Source organism: Drosophila innubila (assembly GCF_004354385.1).
Source record: "Drosophila innubila isolate TH190305 chromosome 2L unlocalized genomic scaffold, UK_Dinn_1.0 4_B_2L, whole genome shotgun sequence".
Taxonomy (NCBI): domain Eukaryota; kingdom Metazoa; phylum Arthropoda; class Insecta; order Diptera; family Drosophilidae; genus Drosophila; species Drosophila innubila.
Genome location: NW_022995372.1, coordinates 641,714 through 667,023, shown reverse-complemented (window position 1 = coordinate 667,023; position 25,310 = coordinate 641,714). Strand labels below are relative to the sequence as shown.

Sequence of the window (25,310 nt, the reverse complement as noted above, 5' to 3'; positions counted from 1 at the left end):
AAATAGCTTATAAAAAAAATTCTAATGATAAGTGAAGAGTGATAAGAGCTCCAGTTAAAGTGCTTAAAATAACTTATATTAAATTTCTTTAAACTTCGCGAGCTTTGCTTAATTGGGAGAATGTGTTTTCGTCTCCAAAAGAAGAGACGAGATTTTCGTAAAGATTTTGCTGAAATCTGATTTGGAGTAACAATAAATTTTTTCGCCAGCTAATTGTGGTTTCTGTGGTGAGTTTGAAGAATGATCTGGGATTAGTATAACAATAAAAAAGGCCCAAAAAGTAAATAATAAAATATATATACGGGTCAGCTGTGCCAAACAAAGCGTGGCATTGAGATGGCAACGTGTCGTGACACGAACACGGAACAATAAATGATTTTATGTGCAAATAGTGGAGCTTAATTGGATTGAAAATTAATATTTTTTCGAAACTTTAAATATATATATACAAGATAATATTCAGTTTCAGGTCAAAATTCCGTTTTATGGCATTGTTTTATTGTTAAATATATTCGCAGCTATGTTATGTGAAAATTTCAGACTTCTAGGTCTTGTGGCTTGGACTGCGCAATGAGCAGTCAGTCAGTGAGTCAGGGCAAAGAGATTTTCATATACAGATCCAATACAGTTTCATCGGTGCTACCATTGTATCGTTAATTTGTTCGTGCCACGAATGTGAATAAATTATGTGTAATATTCCCTTTTCTGAAAATTACATAAGATTAGATAAATTAAAAGGATCTAAAATAATATCCTTTTGATCTCATCTCTAACAGGGACCTCTAACCACATAAAATCTTTGATATGAGAATATGAAAGATACTTCGTTTCACGCGCTCATCTCTAAACGATTAAAGTCTAGAGTAAAGTTCAACAATATTTTTTTTTTTTTTGGTGGTTTTCAACTGTTCCACGTGTGTATAAATTGGCGCTGTGAGCTGATTGAAAAGTTTAGAACATTTTCGACAGTTGCTGAGCGTGTTCAGTCATGGCTTATACGCTCTTAGCCACGTTAATACTAGTGTCCGTTGCCTTGTCAGCCGCCTTGCCACAACCTGCGTCCGTCGATCTGTTTGCTCTGCCCGTGGGGTACAAACACAGCGAGGAGTTGTTGCAACATTATGGCGACTTTATGTTGTCCACAATGAATCAAAGTGTCGATCCCTGTGAGAATTTCTATGAGTATGCCTGTGGCAACTGGAAGGAGTCCAAGTTGCTTACGGAAAAGGCAAGGAACTCAAGTTTCTTGCAGGCCATACAACATCGCATTGATGAGCAGGTCTTGAGCTTTCTTCAAAATGCCACACAGGCACAGTTGCTGGAGAAGAATCATTCCAGCAGTGCAGAGTGGAAAGCCAAGCAATTCTTTGCCAGCTGTCTGCAGATGAAAGCGAATCTCTCGCTGGGCTACGAGAGATTTATGGAGAATCCCGATGATCGTTATGGCGCAAAGGGAAAACAACATTATCAGAATGTGAGTCAGGATTGGATGTACATCAATTTCATGTCCAACTACGATGTGTATCCCTTGCTCCCCCTAAAAGTACACTACAATACGGCAATTCGTAAATTCGATATACTCCTTACGATGCCCAGCAAGGTGCTCGCCAGTGTTAATGAGAAGGAACTGCTGAATATCACGCGGGATTTTCAGCTGCATGATGAGAATAAGCGTCAACAGTTTCTCTCACACTTTACAAACCTCACGCAGTTTGAGAGAAATCTCACGCAGTTGGTCAAAATTCGCAATGAAACGGAGCAACTGACTTTGGGAGAATTCTTAATCCGTCACAAAGATGATCGTCTGAATTGGACACGTTATTTTGATGTGGCCTTTAATGGCACACAGAAATCCCATTGGCCTGTGTTGAATCAACTGCAGGATATCGGAGAACTTGTGCATTTTCTGGAGCGCAGTGACTTGCAACTTCTACGTTCCTATGTGCAACATCGTGTGCTGCTCAAGTTCTACGCTGTGTGGAAGACACAGACCCGGAATGGCAGCTTGGAGAACGATTGTCGTGTTGCCACCGAAACATTCTACAACTATGCCATGCTGCCATGGTTTATTGGCCAGGTTAGTACAAGACCTGACTTGTAAAGTAGCAGGTCAAAGGTTCGACCAACTTTAAACTTGCATAACTTGTAAAAACTTGACTGATTTTCAAGCAGAATATCATTTTGTTTATCCCCATTATTCATTCTGCATTCAAATAAAATAATTGTGAAAAAAATAAATATTTTCCCTTGCTAGCAAAGGGTCCCTCCTTTGAAATTGTGAAAATTCAACTCCTAATGTCGTAGTTAGTATAAAACAACACTTTAAACTTGATTCTGAGACCTTTTATTTTTCTGTAAAAAATCAACTAGAATTGGACAAAAATTTTGACTTGTAAAGTGGCTAGGTCAGGGGTTTGACCAACTTTGAACTTTCATAACTTTGTCAAAACTTAACCGATTTTCAAACGGAATATCATTTTGATCATGGTTTGGCTTCTTAATTCATTCTGCATTCAAAATTAAATAACTTTGTAAAAAAAATATATTTGCCCTCGGATTCGATTTCAGGGCATAGACTCCCCCCTTTGAAATTTTGAAAATTCAAAATTTTAAAACTCAAGTTTGCACTTTTATTCAACTCCTAATATCGTAGTTAGTATAAAACAACACTTTAAACTTGATTCTGAGACCTTTTATTTTTCTGTAAAAAATCAACCAGAATTGGACAAAAATTTTGACTTGTGTAGTGGCTAGGTCAGGGGTTTGACCAACTTTGAACTTTCATAACTTTGTCAAAACGTAGCCGATTTTCAAACGGAATATCATTTTGATCATGGTTTGGCTTCTTAATTCATTCTGCATTAAAAATTAAATAACTTTGTAAAAAAAATATATTTGCCCTCGGATTCGTTTTCAGAGCATAGACTCCCCCCTTTGAAATTTTGAAAATTCAAAATTTTAAATCTCAAGTTTGCACTTTTATTCAACTCCTAATATCGTAGTTAGTATAAAACAACACTTTAAACTTGATTCTGAGACCTTTTATTTTTCTGTAAAAAATCAACTAGAATTGGACAAAAATTTTGACTTGTATAGTGGCTAGGTCAGGGGTTTGACCAACTTCGAACTTTCATAACTTTGTCAAAACTTAACCGATTTTCAAACGGAATATCATTTTGATCATGGTTTGGCTTCTTAATTCATTCTGCATTCAAAATTAAATAACTTTGTAAAAAAATATATTTGCCCTCAGTTCGATTTCACAGCATAGACTCCCCCCTTTGAAATTTTGAAAATTCAAAATTTTAAATCTCAAGTTTGCACTTTTATTCAACTCCTAATATCGTAGTTAGTATAAAACAACACTTTAAACTTGATTCTGAGACCTTTTATTTTTCTGTAAAAAATCAACTAGAATTGGACAAAAATTTTGACTTGTAAAGTGGCTAGGTCAGGGGTTTGACCAACTTTGAACTTTCATAACTTTGTCAAAACTTAACCGATTTTCAAACGGAATATCATTTTGATCATGGTTTGGCTTAATTCATTCTGCATTCAAAATTAAATAACTTTGTAAAAAAATATATTTGCCCTCCGATTCGATTTCAGGCATAGACTCCCTTTGAAATTTTGAAAATTCAAAATTTTAAATCTCAAGTTTGCACTTTTATTCAACTCCTAATATCGTAGTTAGTATAAAACAACACTTTAAACTTGATTCTGAGACCTTTTATTTTCTGTAAAATCAATCAACTAGAATTGGACAAAAATTTTGACTTGTAAAGTGGCTAGGTCAGGGGTTTGACCAACTTTGAACTTTCATAACTTTGTCAAAACTTAACCGATTTTCAAACGGAATATCATTTTGATCATGGTTTGGCTTCTTAATTCATTCTGCATTCAAAATTAAATAACTTTGTAAAAAAAATATATTTGCCCTCGGATTCGATTTCACAGCATAGACTCCCCCCTTTGAAATTTTGAAAATTCAAAATTTTAAATCTCAAGTTTGCACTTTTATTCAACTCCTAATATCGTAGTTAGTATAAAACAACACTTTAAACTTGATTCTGAGACCTTTTATTTTTCTGTAAAAAATCAACTTGACTTGTAAAGTGGCTAGGTCAGGGGTTTGACCAACTTCGAACTTTCATAACTTTGTCAAAACTTAACCGATTTTCAAACGGAATATCATTTTGATCATGGTTTGGCTTCTTAATTCATTCTGCATTCAAAATTAAATAACTTTGTAAAAAAAATATATTTGCCCTCGGATTCGATTTTAGAGCATGGACTCCCCCCTTTGAAATTTTGAAAATTCAAAATTTTAAAATCTCAAATTTTCGCTTTTAACCAAATCTTTATATTATTATTAGTATAAAGCAACACTTTAAAAGTGATTCTGAGACCTTTCAATTATTGGTTAAAATCATGTTAAATTGAACAAAATTTGACTTGTAAAGTCAAAGGTCAAAGGTCTGACCAACTTCAAGCTTTCGTTTTTTTGTTAAATTTAAACCGATTTTTAAGTGGATCATCATTTTGTTCATGGTTTGGCTTCTTAATTCATTCTGCATTCAAAATTAAATAACTTTGTAAAAAAAATATATTTGCCCTCCGATTCGATTTCAGGGCATAGACTCCCCCCTTTGAAATTTTGAAAATTCAAAATTTTAAATCTCAAGTTTGCACTTTTATTCAACTCCTTATATCGTAGTTTGTATAAAACAACACTTTAAACTTGATTCTGAGACCTTTTATTTTTCTGTAAAAAATCAACCAGAATTGGACAAAAATTTTGACTTGTAAAGAGGCTAGGTCAGGGGTTTGACCAACTTCGAACTTTCATAACTTTGTCAAAACTTAACCGATTTTCAAACGGAATATCATTTTGATCATGGTTTGGCTTCTTAATTCATTCTGCATTAAAAATTAAATAACTTTGTAAAAAAAATATATTTGCCCTCGGATTCGATTTTAGAGCATGGACTCCCCCCTTTGAAATTTTGAAAATTCAAAATTTTAAAATCTCAAATTTTCGCTTTTAACCAAATCTTTATATTATTATTAGTATAAAGCAACACTTTAAAAGTGATTCTGAGACCTTTCAATTATTGGTTAAAAATCATGTTAAATTGAACAAAAATTTGGACTTGTAAAGTCAAAGGTCAAAGGTCTGACCAACTTCAAGCTTTCGTTTTTTTGTTAAATTTAAACCGATTTTTAAGTGGATCATCATTTTGTTCATAGTTTGGCCTCTTAATTCATTATGCATTCAAATTTAACTAATTTTGTGAAAAAAAATATTTGCTCTGGATCTGAGTTTAGGTTTTAATGCAAAGAATAAATGATTTTCCATTTTTATTAAAAAAAAATCAAATATTGTGCAGGTTTTTGATAAGCAGCGACGTGCGGATGTTTTGACTGTGGCCAAGGACATTAGGGATACGTTCTATGATCTGCTGGAGCATTACACCTGGCTGGATGATGAGACACGTTCCCAGGCCAGGACGAAACTGGCTTCGATGGATGTGCTCGTCGGCTACAGTGATGAACTGCAGCATCCCGAGCTCATCGATGCCGTCTACAGTGACATCAATGTGACCGACAATTGGTATGAGAATCTGGAGATATTGGAAAGGAATCGGGCGAGTACACGTCTGCGATCCGTGGACAAGGCGTTGATACCGTTGCTAATGCCAACGCGGACAGTGAACGCCTACTATGCGGACTTTCTCAATCAGGCCTTTATTACCATCGGCATGTCACAGTGGCCACTCTACCACGTGGACTTTCCAGCTGTGCTGAAGTATGCGGGTATAGGCAACATTGTGGGGCATGAAATGGCCCATGGTTTCGACTCCTACTGTTATCAGTTTAATTATGATGGCAAAAAGGTCAACTGGTGGTCAACTGCGTCTCTTAGGAACTTTAAGGAACGTTATCGCTGCCTGGAATCCCAGTATAACAAGTTTATCCTATTGGGAGTTCAGACAAATGGCACTTTGACCTCGGGCGATAATATCGCCGATAATGTGGGAGCTCGCATGGCGTATTACGCCTACAAGCGACACATGGGCAACGGGGCGTGGCAGGAGAAACCTTTACGGGGCCTTGAATTTAACAATAAGCAGCTCTTCTTCTTGAAATTCGCCCAGACCTGGTGCACGGGTAAGGATAATGCCTATAAACTCAGTAAACTGAGGAGCGATGTTCATGCTTATGAGGAGTTTCGGGTTGTGGGTACTCTCAGTAATATGCCCGAGTTCAGCGAGGCCTTCAACTGTCAACTGGGCACTGAAATGAATCCTTTGAAGAAGTGTGTCGTCTGGTAGTTAATAAAGATAAAGATTGAAAAGTTTAAAAACGACGGTATGGTCTTTTTAATGGGATAAATGGGGTAAGTTTCTAGAAGAGAGAAAGCGGATTTTCAGTAGACAATATATAGTCCATAAAAATTTGTAATAGAAGATGTAAACATCGATCAATTAATTCACAAAGAGGGTTGTTTATTTTTTCATTAATTTATTTATTAGTATTTGATCTGTTGATGAAGATCGCACAATATCTCTATGAAAAATCAGTACCAAGAATACATTGCGAGTCTAATTATTTTTTTTTCAATATTCGCTAAGAATAATCTGTTGATCGCTGTTGATCATATACTTTCTATAGATATAAAAACACCAATTGCAAACTAGCAATTTCTTTCAATTCGATAGACAAAGACCATCTAAAATTGCAGGCACTTCACAACGCCCACGTAAAGAGAATGAGAAATGTATGACAACTGTCCTGAATTTAGTACAGCTGATGATCAGTCCTTATAGAATAAGAACTAATTGATTTTAAGCAGAACCTGACGATGGGCGGTTCTGTTAATATTTGTCTTTGACTTTGAACCGGGTGACACCTTTCTCATTACGAATTAATGGTATTTGAGCCGAACAAAAGACAGGACAAAGAAAATAAAGAAAGAAAGTCAGCAGTAAACTACCGTAGGATCGAGACCGACAAAAAGGTGTAGAAAGTAAGGTGAGGTTTATGTGATGGAAGATGGAAGAGATGAGAGCAATGTCTTCAGCTGAAAAACTGAAAATAATCGAGTAAAAGAATAACAGTTTTACTATCATTAGTCCAAGTAGCAAAGTCAAGAAGCGAGATCGTACTGAGAATAGACAAAAGTAAGCAAAAATACAAATAAAATAGGCATAAAGGAAGCGTTGCCTGTTGCATACAAAATGATCTCTGTTTCGTATTTGTTTAAGGATCTACTTTTGAGTTTATCTATGTGTCTGTCGGTCGGCCTAACGGATTTTCGTGCATTTGTTATGGATTTTCGGCGCCAGGTCTCTTATTAGCCCACGTACCAGGTAGAAAGGATACTAGCCAGGACGCAGCAGGACTGCGTGACTTGTCTGACTGTGACTCCGACTCTGACTTTGCGCATAATCTGCAGGTCATAAAATCGCATCATTAATTTTACAGTTTCAAAATGCAAAGTGTAGATTTTTTTTCAACTACCTAAAAAGTCTTTCTAGGTGGTCTCTTCTAGTTCTGCTTCGATCTTCCCTACATCAAATTGCAAATCTTCCATTATTTAGATGGGAAATTCAAGTGCACTTTCCCACTTTATCTCATAATTGCATTCGCACAGCACAAAATGCCCAGTCAAATTAGCCAAGACGAGCGACCATTTGTAATCTTCTAGCCCCAGAAGAATAACCCGACCCAAAAGAAGACTGCAGCTTTCTGCCTTTGAGTCTGAGTGTGGCTTAAGATCAGGTTCAGCTTCAGTTTCAGTTTCATGCAGAGTCTGCGCATTGAGCGCATTAATTTCATTTATGTAAACCATTGGGAACAGGGCTTGTCTTTTAATATGAAAGGCGTAGACCGCGTAATAAAAAATCAACTTGCCCAGCGAAGCTGAAGCCGCTGCGCTGAGTGGGAGACGCTCTGCGGCAATCAGTTCTGTGAGAAAACAGGGTTGCCAGGCACAGAATTTTCTGAAGAACTAAAAAACGACTAACTAAGGCTTAAATATTGAAGCAAAGTACTTAAATGCTTTTAACAGAGCTCACGCTGTTATCGTCACACTGTTAACAGTTCAGTAAAAATAGAATGCAATTCCAGTGATGAGCTCTACATAACAAACAAAGGATTAAATAAAAGTAAACCTTATAATTTATCTTAAGAAGTTGTACTAAATATAGTTAAAGTAACCTATGAACATAAATTTGAATGTTAGTGTCACAATGTTAAATCTATAATTTTTTAATAACATTTCAATAATGTTTAACATCAAGTGAGCTTTACATTTGTATTGCATTGTATTGTATTATATTTGCGGATTATATTATCGTAACGCTGTTAACGTCACATAAACATTTTTTATGGTAGACAATTTCTCCAAAAAGTAGTATACAATTGATCTGATCAACTGGAATGAACGAATAAAACAATTAGGTAATGCACATATACGCATTTTTAGCGCTGTCACTGTTAACGTCACACTGTTTAAATCTCTGTAACATTTAAATAAGTTTTAACATAGCTTAAACATAAATAAACACAATAATGCTGTGGAAATGCTCTTAATTTGAAGTTTATTTTATCTAAGTCAAACATTAAATTTAAGGTGAATAAGAATTTTTTTATTTTAAAAAGGCAACGAAAACATATAATTTTTTTAATTTTTATTTTGACTTGACAACTCTGGCTGGGCGACTATTGTATAAACAGCTTGCCAAAACCATGTTACCATAATTACATGCAGAAAGTCTCTTAAGACTTGGCTGGCTTCCGCCGACGTCGCCGGTTAGCCAAAGACAGCGCTTAAGCCAACCCACTTCCTGACACCCCCAACAAGCAAGAAACCCAACAACGCAAGGCGGCTCATCATCATCCTCGGTTCGAGGAGCTGCGGAACAGAAATTGAACAAATGGGCGTCACGGCAGCTACAACTTGGAGACTGAAGGAACTTTTGGGGGGCATGTGGCAGAGGCAAGTAGCAACTACCAAAACGGTTGCAAGAGCCACCAACCAACGTTGCGGTGAATTCACGGTGAATTATGAAAATCGTTGCGAAATTAAGTTAAGAACTTGCGGTTGCTCCAACAGCAGCCACGAAATCAACTGCAGAAGGTTGAGGTTTTTGCCTTTATTAAATGGAGATGATCAATTTAAATATTTTGTTGTTGTTGTTAAGAGTGTTGTTTTTCTTGTGCGTGTGCGCCTGACCTAAGCTTTGAGATGGAAACGAAGTCGGAGTTGAAAACGGAGTTGAAGTCGAAGTTGGAGTTAAAAACTTGACTGCATTCTCATCTTGATGCAACCTGCTGCTTGTACTCCATCTTCTTCTCCTCCTTCTCTTTCTCCTCATCCTCTTCCTTCTTCGCCTCCCTCTCTCTTTTTCACCTGCGATTTGTATTAAAAAAGTGCTTCATTTTATTTGGATGCTCTGCCGTCCGCCTTCGTTTGGTAAACGCCCCACAAAAAAAAAAAAAAACACAAAGCGGATCAGTCGAACGCACTTGACAGTAGAATACCCTGTGGTTGGAATGTAAAAGAAAACATAACAATAACACTATCTGTCAGATTGGTTGAGATATTAAAAAAAAAAAAACAAAAAAAGTTTTTATTCTAAAACTTGATTTTCGATGGATCGGTCGTATTGCAGCTTATGATATAGTGGACTGTTTTAAAATAAACTTGTTGAGGATGCATAAGACTAACTATAATGCATTATCTGTCAAATTTGTCGAGATATCTCAAAAAACAAAACAGTTTTTCATACAAAAATTGTATTTTTAACAGAGTTTTCCCATGCCAGCTTTATGATATGGGTTTGATCCAAAAAAAAAGATTCTTGACCTGCGCTTGGTATTTAAGAACCTATATACGAAATTTAAAGTCCATATATGTTAAAGTTTTTGAGATTGATGCGTTTACACTGGGAGAAAGACATGGACACGGACATGGCTATATCGACTCGACCGTTAATTCTGATCATAAATATATATACTTAAAAGGATCGGAGATGCCTTTTGTGACTGTTACATACACTCCAGCAAGTACAATATACCCTTTAACTTATTTTTAAAGCAACGTGTATAAAAATATTGCTTGCGCCGAAAAAGCGGCAAACAAATCGCATATGGATCGTTGGATCTTTGGACTTGTTCTTCCTCTGGGTCTACGTGGACTACCGAGTCGACTTGTCTTCTGCATTTGCTTCGTTTTAGATTCTCGCATTTTCCTTCTCTTAGTATTTTTGCAAACGATTATCTAAATTGCATATGAAATTATTTTAATTAAAAATCTAATTTTTTGCTGCTTAAGAGTTTCTTTTGGATTCTCGGGGTTTTCTAGGGTGTGCTTTGGCTTGGAGCGGAACGCCTACTTATTGTTTTTATTGTTTAACATATTGCATTTGCGGTTCGATGGGAAAGTTCTTCTTTCTTTTGATAGCAGTTGCATTTTGTGCATTGAACCCTTAATTTGACGCGATTAAAATTATATTAGTGCGGCATTTATATGGTCACATATGTTGCATATGAGCATGTTGCATGCCTCATTGGAAAAAGGTATTTCCTTGAGGTGTGAAGTTGATGCGGCGTCAGCTGTGTGCTCCTTATGTGACCTGATAATTCCTACGCTGTTTATTGATTAATGATCCATTATTTGGTTATGTGCTCAGACATTAAAATTAGATGGGTCAGTCTATACCTTGCTCTGTCTCTATTTTACTCTTCCTCACTCTCTCCTACACTCTGTTTCTCTATTTATCTCTCGGTACATGGATAATTAACGCCTTTCCGGTTCTGTCTTGTGAATTTCTGGGACAGTTTCTGTAGGAAATGCAACTAGTCTTGGGCTGAGAAATAATTAAGGTAAAGCAAGAAGACGGTTCTCAGTATGACACTTAAGGTTAGAGTTTCGTTAATGAGAGCGAGTGATCAAGTGCTCGACTATAAGATACCCTGCTCTACGCTATTCTTCTCATATGCACAAATCAATTTCCAAATCTCTATTGAATAATTTTTTTAGACTTTCAACCATCAGAAATATGCCAAAAATTTAATCTTAGAATAGTCGACCATAGTGTGTTAGTCTTAATAGGATAAATATATGTATGAGCAGAAATAGACTTTAAACTATGATAACTTTTTTTAAAGTGACCGAGCTCATGGAGTGATCGACTATAATATACCCAGCACTGCACTATAAATTATTATAGATCTCTAAAACGAAACTACGAGTATTTACACTTTCAACTAACATAACTTTGACAAAACTTAATCGACTATAATTGGAAATATGAATTTTTACAAAATTTGATCTTTAGATTGAACTGCTCTATTATAAAAGTTACTCCTAAGATTGCACGAACATGATTAATTAATTCAAGAAAGTGCAATTTAATTAGCCACCAAGCGGTGCATAAAATTTAAATAAATGTTTGATTTGAATTTAATTGCCTGCAGAGCTGAAAGAACCTGATCTCAAGCGCTGATTGAATATAAATCAAAGCTGCCAGTGCTGTGGCTCAACACATCATCAGCTGCAACAACAACAACAACCACAGCAACAACAAGTATTACAATAACAAATGTGGAGCCTATTGGAGATCATCATCATCAACATCATCAAAGGGACGCGCTAATCACACGCTGCGCCAAATAGGATCTAATTTCCACACGAAACTCATTTTTTATTTTATTATAAAAAAAAAAAATCAACAATGGAAACGAATAAGCATATAGAGAGATCATTGAGATGTGTGGCAGTTGAAGTTGCAGTTGCAGTTGCAGTTGCAACCACTGACGGATGTCGGCGTTGCATTCAAATTTTGCGCACCGCACGCAAGATAAATGATGAACCAAGCCAAATAGAGGCAGGTAGGGGAAACCATCAAGATGCAGAGAGTACACTCAAAAAAAAAAAAAAAGACTTAGTAAAGTCTAAAGTCAAAAACATTCATCTTACATATTTTGTTCTTAAAATTTTAGCATTTTTGGACCAAGTTATTAATGTTCAATTGCAAATTATGAATATGTTAGATTTCCATATGATTCTAATTTATTTAGCTCCTGGTGGTCCAATTAGTACAAAACGACACTTATAATTTGATTCTAAGAGGGTTCATTTTCCTATCAAAAATCAAGTCAAAATTATTAAATATTTTACATGTAGCTGTTAGTCCACAGATTTACCAGACTTCAAACTTGCACAGCTTTGTTAAAACTAAACCGATTTTCAAAAGGATTGTCATTTAAATCAATATTTGGTCTCTTAATTGATTCTGCATTAACAAATAATTATTTTTAAACAAAAAATAATTTTTCGATTTTTTCGTTAAACATCATGTACTCCCCCCTTTGCTTTTTCGGAAAAAAAATATTTTTTTCAAAATTTTAAATCTTGTGTTTTCACTTTTATTCAACTACTCGTGTCCCAATTTGTATAAAACGACACTTTAAATTTGATTCTAAGAGCGTTCAGTATTCTGTTAAAAATCAAGCCAAAATTTATAATAAATTTGACTTGTAAAGTTGTTAGTGCACAGATTTACCAGACTTCAAACTTGCATAACCTTGCTAAAACTGAACCAATTGTTAAACGGAATGTCATTTTGATCATTATTTGGTCTCGCATAAACAAATAATTATTTATAACATTAAATAATTTTTCGATCTTTTCGTTAAACACTATGTAGTCCGCCCTTTGCTAATTGTGATTTTTGCTTTAAGAATTTTAAATTCTAATCGCATGTTTTAGAAAAAATTTCTTAGTTCTAAGACCAAAATCTTGATTTTAAACCCATTTTTTTTTATCAGTGTAAAGAGAGTAGGAGAGGAGGGGTAACAGGTTACAGGTTGCACGTTACAGGTACTTTGAGCTGCCGATTTGTCGATTTGAATTTCGACAATAATTAAGCGCAACAATGGATTTATTGTGTTTTCGTTTTCTCAACCGATAAAGAGGGAAAGAGAGAGAGAGAGACAGAAAGAAAGAGAGTTTCCATAATCTTCATTGTAGTTAAACATCGAGTTGATCTGCGGTTCGGACTGAGCCTACAATTAGTTGTGCCTCCACTGCTTGCCTCTTCATCATCATCATCAGCATCAACATGAACAGCAGCAGTTGCCATTGCAATTATCATAATTATTTTCATTCATGCGGTGATCTCGAGTTTGAGTATCAGATACGAGTATCTTTGAGGTTTTCAGTTTTTCTATTTTTATGATTGCCAGATGCGATAAGTCTCTTTATTCTGTACTCTCTCTCAGGTCTTTTGAATGAAATGTTGTTTTTTTTCTCTGACGTTTCTGACGTTGAGCTTAACGCCGTTTCCTTTTGTTTTTCCGCGTTCTCAGGATGTGCATCTGCATTCAAATTTTTTCTCTTCTCTTTTGCTTCTCGTTTCCGGCCAAACTATTGGCTGTCTTCAAAGGGGTATTAAGTATACACTTATACACTTGATATGGTTCTTTGCAAATCATAGAGATAGGCAGATAATTATAATGTCTATTACCTACCAAAATTTCAATACAATTTAAATGTCAGTAGTTGAAATATTCGATTTCACTTACTTTAGAATTTTAATTCGTTATAAATTCATTACTTGTTGTTTTAAAAAAAATTCGATAGAAAATAATTAACATGAAATGCGAGTAAAATCCTAATCGAATTTTACAAAAATAAATATACTCGTATATTTGTGGTCTCACTAGGCGAGTATAAAAGAATTCGATTGTATTATAATTTTAAGTAACACTATTTATAAATAAAAAAAATAATTTTCTAGATTATTTCGTGAATATAAATAAATAATTATTGTAGCTACATTCGACTAGGATGACATTATTAACATATATTATTTTATAATCGTTAAATTTATGATTTATAAATAAAAAAAAAATAATATTTAAGATAATTTTAAAATTTAAATTGTAGTTGAATAAATAGCTTAAGTGTTTCCCAGGTTAATTAGTGCATAGAAACGTTGTTGTTTTCCCCAATGATTTTGTTTTTGTTGTAATACTTTAATTGACAATTAAGAAAATTATGTTATCATATTTTGTATCGCATTGGGTTTAATTCGTTTGCTTGTTGTACTTTCGACAGCCATTTACGCCTTTAGGTAATTGTTTTTCTGTTTTTTATTTGCTTCTCCTCCAGTTCCCAAGCCACAGTTGAAGTATCTGTATCTGCAGTTGTATCTGTATCTGTATCTCTGCTTGTATCTGTATCTATAACTGCAGCTTGGCGCCGTTTACAGTTCGTGCTGCGTTTCCCATGGTTAAACGGACTGACTATCGTAATAATAATAATAATAATAATAATACAATATTATTGACGAGTACGTCATACGTGTATTGTGCCATTTGTACATGTAACTCAACTGCACATTTAAGCCAAATTATGATGCGATGTGTGTAATGGCTTATGAGCCAAGTTGGCAGCGTTCAAGCCAACATAAAAAAAGTAAAAACCAAAACGAAAATCTAACATTTGCTTAAATTGGATACAATTTCCGGTCGCGTGCGTTATTTCATCTCTATTTTTTTTTGTTTTACATTAAATTTGTTGATAATTGCCGTGCTTAAAATTGTTGTTTTTGTAGTTGTTGTTGTTTTGCATGTGAGTAAAGCATTTCCGCGAGAGGAAATAGACAACGATTTGAATATGAAGATGAATGAAGTTTTTTAAAAGCGCTTTAATGAGCCTTATTCAAATTATTGAGAATACTAGACTATGATTTATCCAGCAATTAAAAATGGGGCAATTTTGAATAAAACTTTTTTATGCTGTTTTTTTTTTTTTAACTTTTCCCACTGTATAAAATGCATATTTGTCAAATCCATTTAATATAAAATCAATAGGGTCTTTAGCTTAATATTATACTATATGACCTAATAATTATTAATTTTTATGCTCAAAATATTTTTTTACTTAAATATCCAAATTTATTATTCCTTATCTCGAATTCCTAAAATTGTATTCTTATTTTTTTCCGAGGAATATTCGATATTCGTATAAGGATGAGTATATTTAATGAGCCTTATTTAAATTATTGGTAACAAAAATAAAGAGGGGGTTTGGGATTGCATAACAATTTTTGTTTTTTTTTTTTCAATACAATTGAAGTCACGTGTGTGTGTGTTTGAGGAAAACAGTTTAGTGTTGTTGTCTCTGTCCCTCGAGTGAGATCATAAAATGCCATTTCAATAATCGAAAGAAAACAAGATGTTTCCTTGCCTCACTTTCCCCTTCTCAGAGCAACAGAACTTGCACCCTTTGCTCTCTTTTATTTTTTTTTGCAAAGCGGCAACCCTTTTTGCTTTTTTTTTGGGTCGCGGTTAAGATGGATGAAGTGTTTGACAACCCTTTCAATCTTCATAAATGTTGGCACTCGTGGCCAGGCGTCGATTGTGCGAATGTCTGTCTGTCTGTCTGTCTGTCTGTCTGTCCCTCCCCCCCGTTCGTCTGTCTTCTGTTTGCCCTTCGTTTGCGAGTCCTTTAGCAATATTAGCCAGCTTGTAGAACTTCTCCCCTGTGTCACATCTTTTGGTTCTATCAAGATGACGACGTCGACCTTTTGCCTTCTTCTTTAAGGGGTCGGCAATAAAAAATGAAATCTGTTTAAACGCATAAAAAATTGAAAATCTCATAAGCATGCGTATGGCACGAGTTGGGTTTGTTGGGTTTTTGTTGGGTTGTCAAGGGGTTAAGGCCATGAAAAATGGCAATGTTGTTGTTAACACATTGTAAATACCTCGTTTTTCACTTAACGGGTTTTTAAGTACATATGTATTTGATTTCAAGCGGGGCAACATACTATAGTGTGACTATTAAGTGGAGACTTTTATTGGGTGCGGAACTTTAATTTGGAGCAAAAGAAAACGTTTAAAAAATGCTTAAAGTTCTGCAGTTTTTTGAAAAGTATTTGAAAACATTTTTTTTATATGGATGTATGTTAACACCTGTTCTACAATTATTACTAAAATTATTAAAAATTAAAAAAAACATTGAATGCTTTGGATTTACTTGGCACCAAATTGAATCAGTAATAAAATTAAAACCACCACACCCACAGTTTTTAAGATTATTCAGTTTTTATGGTAATTAAGGTTATCTAGTAATATTATCTATAATCTCACTTAACCGCAGCAAGATCGGACAAGTAGAATAGGAGTAATTGCTAACCAAAGTTATTAATAAAGTTATTATTTCATTACAATCACCTAAAAGTATGCAGTAGTTTTTATTAGGTAGTAATTTCTTTTAATTACTTTTATATATATTGAAATAAGTAACGGGTATCCTATGGTCGGGATCTCGACTCTAGCCTTTCCCACTTGTTAAGATTAATATTTGTAGTATTTGTAATCAGGTATAACACTGGTCGTATTTTAAGAACAAAATATGTGAGATGAATATTTTCTTAGTTTAAGAAGTTAGTTTTTTTTTGCTGGGTAAAAATATATAAAAAAAAGGCTGCCTTTAAATTTAAAATTTGGAACTCACCCGAATGTTTGTTGTGGATGTTGTTGCTGCTGTAGTTGTTGTTGCTGTGGTGGCTGTCGTGGTTGTTGTTGTGCTCCATTAGCTCCATGAACTCCTGCTTAACTTGAATTTGTGGCTGTCGCAGCAAGCTCTCAAAGTTGTTGTGGCTGTTGTTCTTGTTGTTGTTGTGCTTGCCTTGAATAGTGGGTGTAAGGAGTGGACTGTGGTTGCTGTTGTTGCTGTTGGGGTTAAAGCCATTCAAATGGGCGACGTAAGCGGCATAATTAACAGATGCGGCTGCTGTCAGTTGATCATTGACTGAAGTCTCGCCTTTGCCAGTAATTTGAACATTAACACCTGCCCGACTTGAAGCTGTTGTTGTTGCTGTTGTTGCTGCTGCTGCTGTTGGTGCCGTGTCTAGCAACAACATTGCTGCTGGCTCCAAGTGTTGACGATGGGAATTGTGATGTTGATGTGGATGTGGCTGCATTTGTTGCTGCCCAAGTGTTGCCAGCAATAATGGCATTGCTGGTGTTGTTGTTGCTGTTGTTGCTGCTGTTTGTTGTTGTTGTTGTTGTGTGCAGTTCGTCAGCAGCAAATTGCGTCGCTTTGATTTATGACGCCAGTTGCTGCCTCTTGCTGTCTTCTACGACTTGTTGCTGCCACAGATTATGATATTGACCCATGCAACCAGCAGCGATTTTTTCCCCAACAGTTGTTGTTGTTGTTGCTGCTGTTGCTGTTGCCTGTAAATGGTTGATAATTAAAAATGTCTTCTTTTTTGCACTGTTGCTGAAAGCTTAATTTGCTGTTAAGTGCTTTTTAAAATGTTGTTATTAAAAACCGTTGCATCCCCGTCTACACTTAGCGAAAATGTGCTAGTAAGTTGCTTAAGTTATTATCATTTTATTCTTAACATTTTAAGACTGCAGTGTACACAAATTCTTAAACAAGTATTAGGCGAACCTGAGTTTATTATTTATATATAAATATATATAATATAACCAGACTTAAGTTGATATGTTTCGATCTTTTACAGACTCTACTAATTCCAAAACGTACTTTAAGTTTTTCAAAACTGTTTAAACATCTTTTGTTTAGGTGCGATATTCTTGATTTATTTTCTAAGTGTATTCTCCGCTCCCCTGCTTAACCCTTTGCTGCCCCAGTCTTTACTTGGCGAGCCTACTCTATCATTTCTGGAAGCGATTTTATTGCCACGATAACGGATGTAATTGATTTGCTGTCTGCATACTTGCCGCCCCCTTCTCCCCCCTTCCCACCCACCCCTTAGCACTCTATCAATAACTGACCCCCAGTTTATTATATTCCGATTGGAGTCCGCGATTTTCAAGTGAGCAACTCTGACTAATTCGCAATTGATTAAAAAACAATGCATTTATTTCATTATTGTCCACTTTCAACGGAAGTTTGCTTTGTCTGGAGCTAGACCATATCAGAGGAAAATATACTGCAATGTGTCAATAGAATTTTAATAAAACTAATCAATATTAAGTATTGCTGATAAGACAAAATTGGATACGACTTAAACTAATAGAAAAATAATACATTAAATTCTTTAAAAAAAATATATTCTTAATAAAGAAAACTCTACATATTTCTTAAAGTTTAAAGATTACTTAGAAAATTTATATTGTATTTGTACTTTGAAATACGGAAAATTAAATTAAAATTTAAAATCTAACTTGACTGCTAACTAAAAACCTTTTTCTGATTTCTGAAATTTTTGAAGTCCTAATTAATCTTAAATTAATAAGTGAATAATATAAAATTGATTTAGATTTTTGCTGACTTAAGTTTTCTTCAATAATTCAAAATTAAAAGCTTCTATGAAAAAATGCATGAAAGCCTTTGAACAGTTCAATACATTTTACATGTTTGCACATCATAAAACAGTATAAAAAATTGAAAGGTATAACAAATTATGTACAGTAATCACTTGGTCTATTATGCAAACAAAGTAAAGTGACACATGATATTTACAGATACTTTAAACGGAACGCGTTGAAACGAAATTGTTGTAAATTGAAAACAAATTGAAGTTGATGTGATAAGAAAACGATGGAAACGAGGAAAGCGATGAAATCAAAGGAAATGGAAAATTAAACTACACTACTCTGGATATTGTTGTTGTTGTTGCTGTTGACGTACCCGACGATCAAATGACGAGCCCGAAACGTAGAGCCTTTCCCCTCTTTTCCCTCTTTAAGTACACTTAGAGAAAAAAATTAATAATATTATACGAATCCCAAGAATTAGTTGTTTTAAGAACAAAACATCATATTTAAGTATAATTCCATCTAAAAACAAACTTTTTTAAGTACAGAAGAATCTTGAAAAAGTTTTGTAAAAAAAACTGTCGTTTTTGTCATGGTCTTATGTACTCTGACTTTTATATCATATAAAATTGTTTCAGCTATGTTGTGTGAAAATTTCAGCCTCGTAGGTCTTATGGTTTGGGCTGTGCAATGATCAGTCAGTAAGTGAGTGAGTGAGGACAAAGAGTATTATGACTATAGTCAATCAGAATTTAAATTTTAAAATCGATTCATACTTAATTTAAGAACTTTAATATACTGCAATCTAAAAATTTTAGGAAGAAATCGGTGTACATTGGCATGAGTATTTTTTTGAGTGTAGACAAACAATTGATCTGATAAGATAAGAAAAAATGCAACGAGGTATGAGTTCTATGAGGTCTATATGGAAATGTAGATCACAGGCGGTGTCGGGGGGGGCGGCATTTACATACACCTGTCAAGAGCGAGGGTGGTGGGAGAGGGGGGTCTGATCGTAACATTAATGGGACTTGTAAACAAATCAATTGACAGCGCAAATTGCCGGCAAATTGCCAAAGTGCCAGGTCCATCACAACATTGATTGTTATCAATCAGAGACAGTTGGTGGAGGGGGAAGAATAGGGAGGGGAAGACTACATTATGTGCTTTGCATGTCAGCAAGCAATTTCCAAGTGCGGGACTCGAGAGACGTCGCCCTGCACTTCAAAGGAGTCCGACTTGTTGCAGTCTCTTTCTCTCTTTCTCTTTTTCTTTTAATTATCTTCTTTCTCTTTTTTTTTTGTCTTCTGGCAGCTATTTTTAATAATGATTGCTCATAAAAATTGGTTATTTGGCATTGCTTATGGCTCTGTTTATGTTAAATTTTGATACTCGATTTCAACCTATTTAGGGGAACTTGATAATTATCGTTATTTTTGGAGTGCGTCGCTTTTTATCGTGTTTTAAAATTAAACACAATTTGTAGTTATCAAACAACGCGACAGTTATTATAGTTAACGGTCAACATACACTGATAAAACACAATCTGATAACTTAGTCATATTTTTCATAAAATTCAAGATTTTTATTCATGTCTTAAAAGCTGAAATTTTTTCAATTAATACTTAGCGTTAGTCAAATGCACGACTTAATATGAAAACTGTATGTTCTTGATTTTTTGAAGTTAGTCTTTTTTTTCAGTGCATAGTCTGATTGTTAATTTCTTAGCTCTGTTTTCATAATTTTTCATTGGTTGTACAATAACTGCTTGTAAAGATAATGTTTTGAAGTGATTTTTGCGATTGGAATGTGTCGTCTATAAAATCGATTTAAGACAGATTTTTTGAACTAATTATAGAAGGATTTGTAATGTAAAATATTTAAAATAAATGGTATTTATCAGTGCCGTTTACTGAGCTTTAAATTATAATCTGATAAAGATTACTTGGCAGTTTTCTTATGAAGGTATTTTAAGATTACATGTTTCTAAAATTTTTAAAACTGTCTCATTCTATTAAATTTTTTTTTCATGTACTTATTTTTTTTAACCGTAACTGAAGTCAATTTAATTAAAAAAAATATTCACATTCTGTTTTCAGAATATCTGTTCTATAATTATATTCTTGCCGAGGATCTCATTACGTTACTGTTTTTATAAACACTTTAAAATATACTGATCTTAGACAATCTTCCTTAAATATCATACAATATAAGCTAAATAAAAATTGTTCATTTAGAACTCGAAAATACTATGTAGAGTTAAAAATATACTAAAATTTAATTATTTTTATACATTGGTTAAGAATTTGAGTAGAGTTTTTAAAGAAAAATTTTTAGTATAGTATTTATCAATAGATTTAATACTTTTTTTTATTAAAGTTTTTGTAAATGCTCTTCTGTTATTAATACTAAATAATAAACTTAACGAGAAAACTGGAAAAATGTCTCATTAGGTACTTTTTTGATGATTTGTTTTAGATTAGTAAAATATTTCGAAACTGTCCGTAAAATATAATATTTAGTTAAAGCCTTAAAAAAAACTTTAATTTTAATTATTTCTCTACAGTATTCCAGGCTTAAGTAATTGAGTTGAGTTCTCAACAACAGCTTAACGAAATTTTAACGACAGCAAGTTGAAAGCACTTGTTGTCCCGCCCACACACACACACACACAAGAAAGAGAGAGAGGAAGAGAGAGAAAAAGATCATTAACAATAAAAATTCTTAAAACAAGTATCAAAAATGTCAACATGGATCGATTTTATCTATCAATAGATCGTTTCGTCTCTGGAGCCTCCTCAATTAAAGTAGATGTAAAGTAACAAGTTCGTTAACACGCACACACTCTCAGACACACACCCCCACACACACATAACTTGCACGCGTGTTAAGATCTTTATTTTTTTTGCCGCACCTTCGAAATCGAATTCGAAATAATTTTAACTGTTTGTTTTCGGATTAAATTTAATTGCAATGGCGTCGCTGCTTTTTACGCCCTGCAACGACTGCAGCTCTGGCAACTGTGGCAACTCTGGAGCTGTGTGAGCGAGACACGCTTTTTGATTGACTTCCGACAAACGACTGACTTAAAAAACGCCAGAAGATATGAGCAAAAAAAAAACAGTTAAAATAAAAAAAGAAAAAAAAAGAACATACACACACACACACACACACACATACAGCGGGCAGCGAAGTCCACAAAATGTCAAGCGCGCGCAAAAAAAGTAGCTGATGTGGAGGCAGCGCAGCAGCTGCAAGTGTGTGAGAGAGTGTGAGAGGGAGTGTGTGTGTGTGTGTGTGCTCACTGCCAGCAGGTGGCTCTGTGGGGAGGACAACGCAGCGTTGACTGCGACGGCGACGGCGACTGCGACGCTGACTGCGACGTTGGTAACTTGGACTTGGACTTGGAGACTTGCTGGCGTTTTTGGGAGTGCAAGTCGGAAAGGGAGTGGGTGGGGGAGGGAGTTGGGCGCATTTTATGAGCGCGCTTCGTTTTTGTTGTTTCGTTTCTTTTCTTTTATTTCTCTTTTTTTTGCACGTTTCTTGGCACGAGGTTTTAAAATCAAAAGCGTGTATTGTGTGGGTGGCCTCTATGCGTGTGTTTGTGTGCGTGTGTGTGTGTGTGTGTATTGGTAGTTGTTGGCTCTTATCGAATTTGAAATTATGTATGTATTGAATGCTTTCATGAATTGGAAGAGCGAGAAAACATGAATTGTAGTTTTAGATGGCAATAGATTTTAATAAAGCATTTCTATAAATATGCAATTAATATTAATTATTTATGTAAATCTTTAATTTTCACTTATTAATAGTATCACAAATTTAATGACCTTTGTATTGCTTAAGTAAATAATATGTTTTAAAGTTATAATATATTTTTTATATTTTTGCCGTCGAAAATAAAAAAAATTGAGTATACGCATCTTTGTGCATGTGTATTATACATGAATATAAGTTTGTAAAATTGTATAAAATATAAAAAATTGGCATAAAGAAATTTGAAGTAACTTTTAAATTAACGGAGAATGCATTTAAAAATGTACTAAGCATGTTATTAATTTGTAGTTTAATAAGAATAATTTGATTTCATTCAATAATAATAACATTTCATAGAATAATAATATAAAATAAATTCCAGAGTGTTAACATAAGAAGTTTTTTAGTTTTAATATTTATACAAAAATTTAAAACTCAAGAAGTAATCGTATATTAAAAGATTTATACTTTTGTTGGTTCAAAAAAGTGATTCATTTAATTTTAATAGCTAATGTAAAGAATTTAGAAAATTTCGAAATATGTGTGAAAATATACGTATAGACACCACTGTGCATGGGCAATATACAAAAAAAAGCATAAGTATGTGCGCTTGTGTGACAAAAGAAGTTGCATAAAGAAATCAAAAGCAGAGGCAACACCAACAAAATAAAATAAAACTAAAGACAAACAGAAATTGACATGGCGAATTGGCGAGGAAGAAGAAGCAGAAGCAGAACCGCGAATTATTCGCTGCCTGTCAAAATGCGAATGTCAACGGACAATGGCAAAAAAAGGCAAAAATCACAATTGCAACAAACGCAGACAGCAGATAAAAAAGAAGATGAAGTGGTAAGGAGTGGAAGAAGTAGAAGAAGTAGCGGCAGCAGAAGCCAATGGCAGCGTAAAAAGCGATAAACGCATAAATTAAAATAATTACAGAGCAGATTTTGCTGTTGTTGTTGTTGTTGCTGCAGTTGTCACTCACGCACATTGACAACACGCACACACACACACGCACGAGAAGAGAGCGAATTGAAAAAAAAATCGCGCTGCGTTGCGTCGCTGCTGCTGCTTCCGTTGCAACTGAGAAATGCAGCTGAGGCAGCAGCATCCAAAAGCAGCAGCCAAAGAGATTTGCCAGCACTTTGCACTTGCGTTCCACACACACTTACACACTTACACACACATTCATATATAGCAACTGCAGTGGCTGTTGATTTTATTCAAAATGGTTTGTTTATGCTTGAACAGCAGCAACTCCAACAACAACAACAACATCATCAAAAATAGCTGGGGAAATATGTGCTCTCCCCACTCGCACACACACTCAGTCTCCCCACTCTCACACACTCACTCACTCACTCTCACAGTTGCAGGTCAGCCAATGGCATTAGAGCTTCTCGCTCAGCGCGCGCATGTGTGTTGGCGCTCTCTCGCTCACTCGCCCGCTCGCTCAACGCAGCAACGAATTCGCCGTGAGCAGCTGTAATTCGCCGCAGCATCTTTTACCTTTGCTTTGCTTTTGCTAATTTCCGCTCATTAAAGTTGCCGCCGTCTCGTGAACTATTTTCACTTAAGCATTTAACATTTGCCGCTCTTTGCTCTGTTCCGCTCTCTTCCCCTCGTTCGCTCTCTTTTTCTTAGTCTAACGCTTTAAGCTCTTCGCTGGCTTTCATTTGTATTGTATTTGCTGTAATTTCTTTTTGCGTGCTTTAATTTCATTGATTAGCAAAAATCTGTCGAGCCAGCTGCTCTTCTTCTTCTTCCCCGTTCTCTTTCTCTTACTCCTCTCTGTTGCTATTGTTGTTGTGTAGTTTCTCTTGTTTTTGTTTTTTTTTATTTTGGATTGTCATTGTCTGTGTGTATGTGTGCGTTTATTTTTAGTTTTGCTGCCAAAAATATAACTGTTTTTGTATCTTTCTCAACTTGAGATACTTTAACGTTTAAGATACTTTTGATTTATGTATTTTTTGTTGTCGCTGTGACTTAAATCAACTAATCGATAGAAATTATGCTTAGGGTATCGAACATTTAAGAGCTTTTATAATTAAGAGTTAAGTTCATTAAGAGTGCATGAAAAAGCGCATGAAAATGCACTTGCTTTTTCACTGGTAAAACATAGAGGCTAAAAATCAAGTAATTCGCTTAAAACGCCACTTTTTGAACTTAATTTCACACTAAAAGCGAAAATACTGAAGTCGAGGACATTGTTTTGAAATTAAGAACAAGAAGGAAACTTAAAATTTGCTGTATTTTCAAACTTAATTTGAGTATAATTCAAACTTGATCCAAGCTCCTAACATTCTGAAACTGAGTACAAAAGCATTTTTTAAATATATAAATGATAAATCAATTAATTTGCACATATTAAACAAGTATAAATTTGAAGAATCGAAATTACTTTATTTTTCTCTGTGTACATAAATCTTTAGATATCCAAGCTTTTGAAATCTGCACCAATTTTGCTTATTACATCAGAGTATTTATAATCCTTAGCTGAATATGCATTACGCTTTTTCCCCATTTATCCCAAAAACCAATTTCATTATAACTTTCATTGTGTGTGTACTTTCATGCATGTGTTTGTGCAACCCCCTCCTCCTTTCCCCCTCCTCCACAGCAACTTGCTTACATTCTTTGTACCACTCCCCAATTTAAAAGAATACAAAAAAGTTGAAAAGCTCCCTCATAAAAAATGAAGAATCTCAGTGGGAGCGAGCGAGATGGCATAAAAGTTTTGAAAATGTATTATAAACTGTTCAATAGCCTCTTGGCATTTGACTATATGCAGAGCTATAGCGCTCTCTCGCTCCCTCACATGGTCCGCTCCTACAGTGAAAGGACCATTATTTTGTATGTGTGGCTGGAGGGGGTGAAGGACGCACCTAACTGTTCGCTTTCTAAGTTATAGTCCCTCCCTCTGTTTTCTTCTTAAAACTTTTTTTTTTGAATTTTTTGCACTTTTCTTTAGATATTTTCATACATATTGCAAACATTTCCTGTCTCTTTTTATTTACATTACGAACGGGACAAGCGACATAAAAAGTAGGAGCTATGTGTGTGTGTGTGTGAATACAATAGCTGGAAATGTGCTATATAAGGACACCAAGTCCGAGGTAGAGAATTTTAAGTTTTCCTCCTCTTTTTTTTATGTTCCTTCAGCAGTTGTGACTTTTCATTTTTCATATGTTGACTGCCTCACACACACAAACACACACACACACATGCTGCTTCTTCGCACA

At 34.7% G+C, this 25,310-nt stretch overlaps 2 protein-coding genes across 2 annotated transcripts in view; one reads left to right on the top strand and one right to left on the bottom strand.

Moving 5' to 3' along the window:
* LOC117781110 (POU domain protein 2) overlaps positions 1-21,390 on the bottom strand; it is a 43,756-nt gene extending 22,366 nt beyond the window's left edge. Inside the window, exons 1-3 of the mRNA XM_034617831.1 lie at positions 21,189-21,390; positions 17,301-17,305; positions 16,535-17,259 (exon numbers count right to left, since the gene is read on the bottom strand). Of these exons, the coding sequence (XP_034473722.1) occupies positions 16,535-17,039 (505 nt within the window). The 5' untranslated portion in view covers positions 17,040-17,259; positions 17,301-17,305; positions 21,189-21,390. The remainder of the gene's footprint in view (positions 1-16,534; positions 17,260-17,300; positions 17,306-21,188) is intronic.
* Positions 1,118-6,358, top strand: LOC117781111 (neprilysin). The gene is made up of 2 exons (XM_034617833.1): positions 1,118-2,077; positions 5,391-6,358. Exons 1-2 carry the CDS (start codon positions 1,133-1,135, stop codon positions 6,333-6,335), a joined length of 1,890 nt encoding a protein of 629 aa, XP_034473724.1. The 5' UTR covers positions 1,118-1,132; the 3' UTR covers positions 6,336-6,358.
* Positions 21,391-25,310: the final 3,920 nt, after the last annotated feature.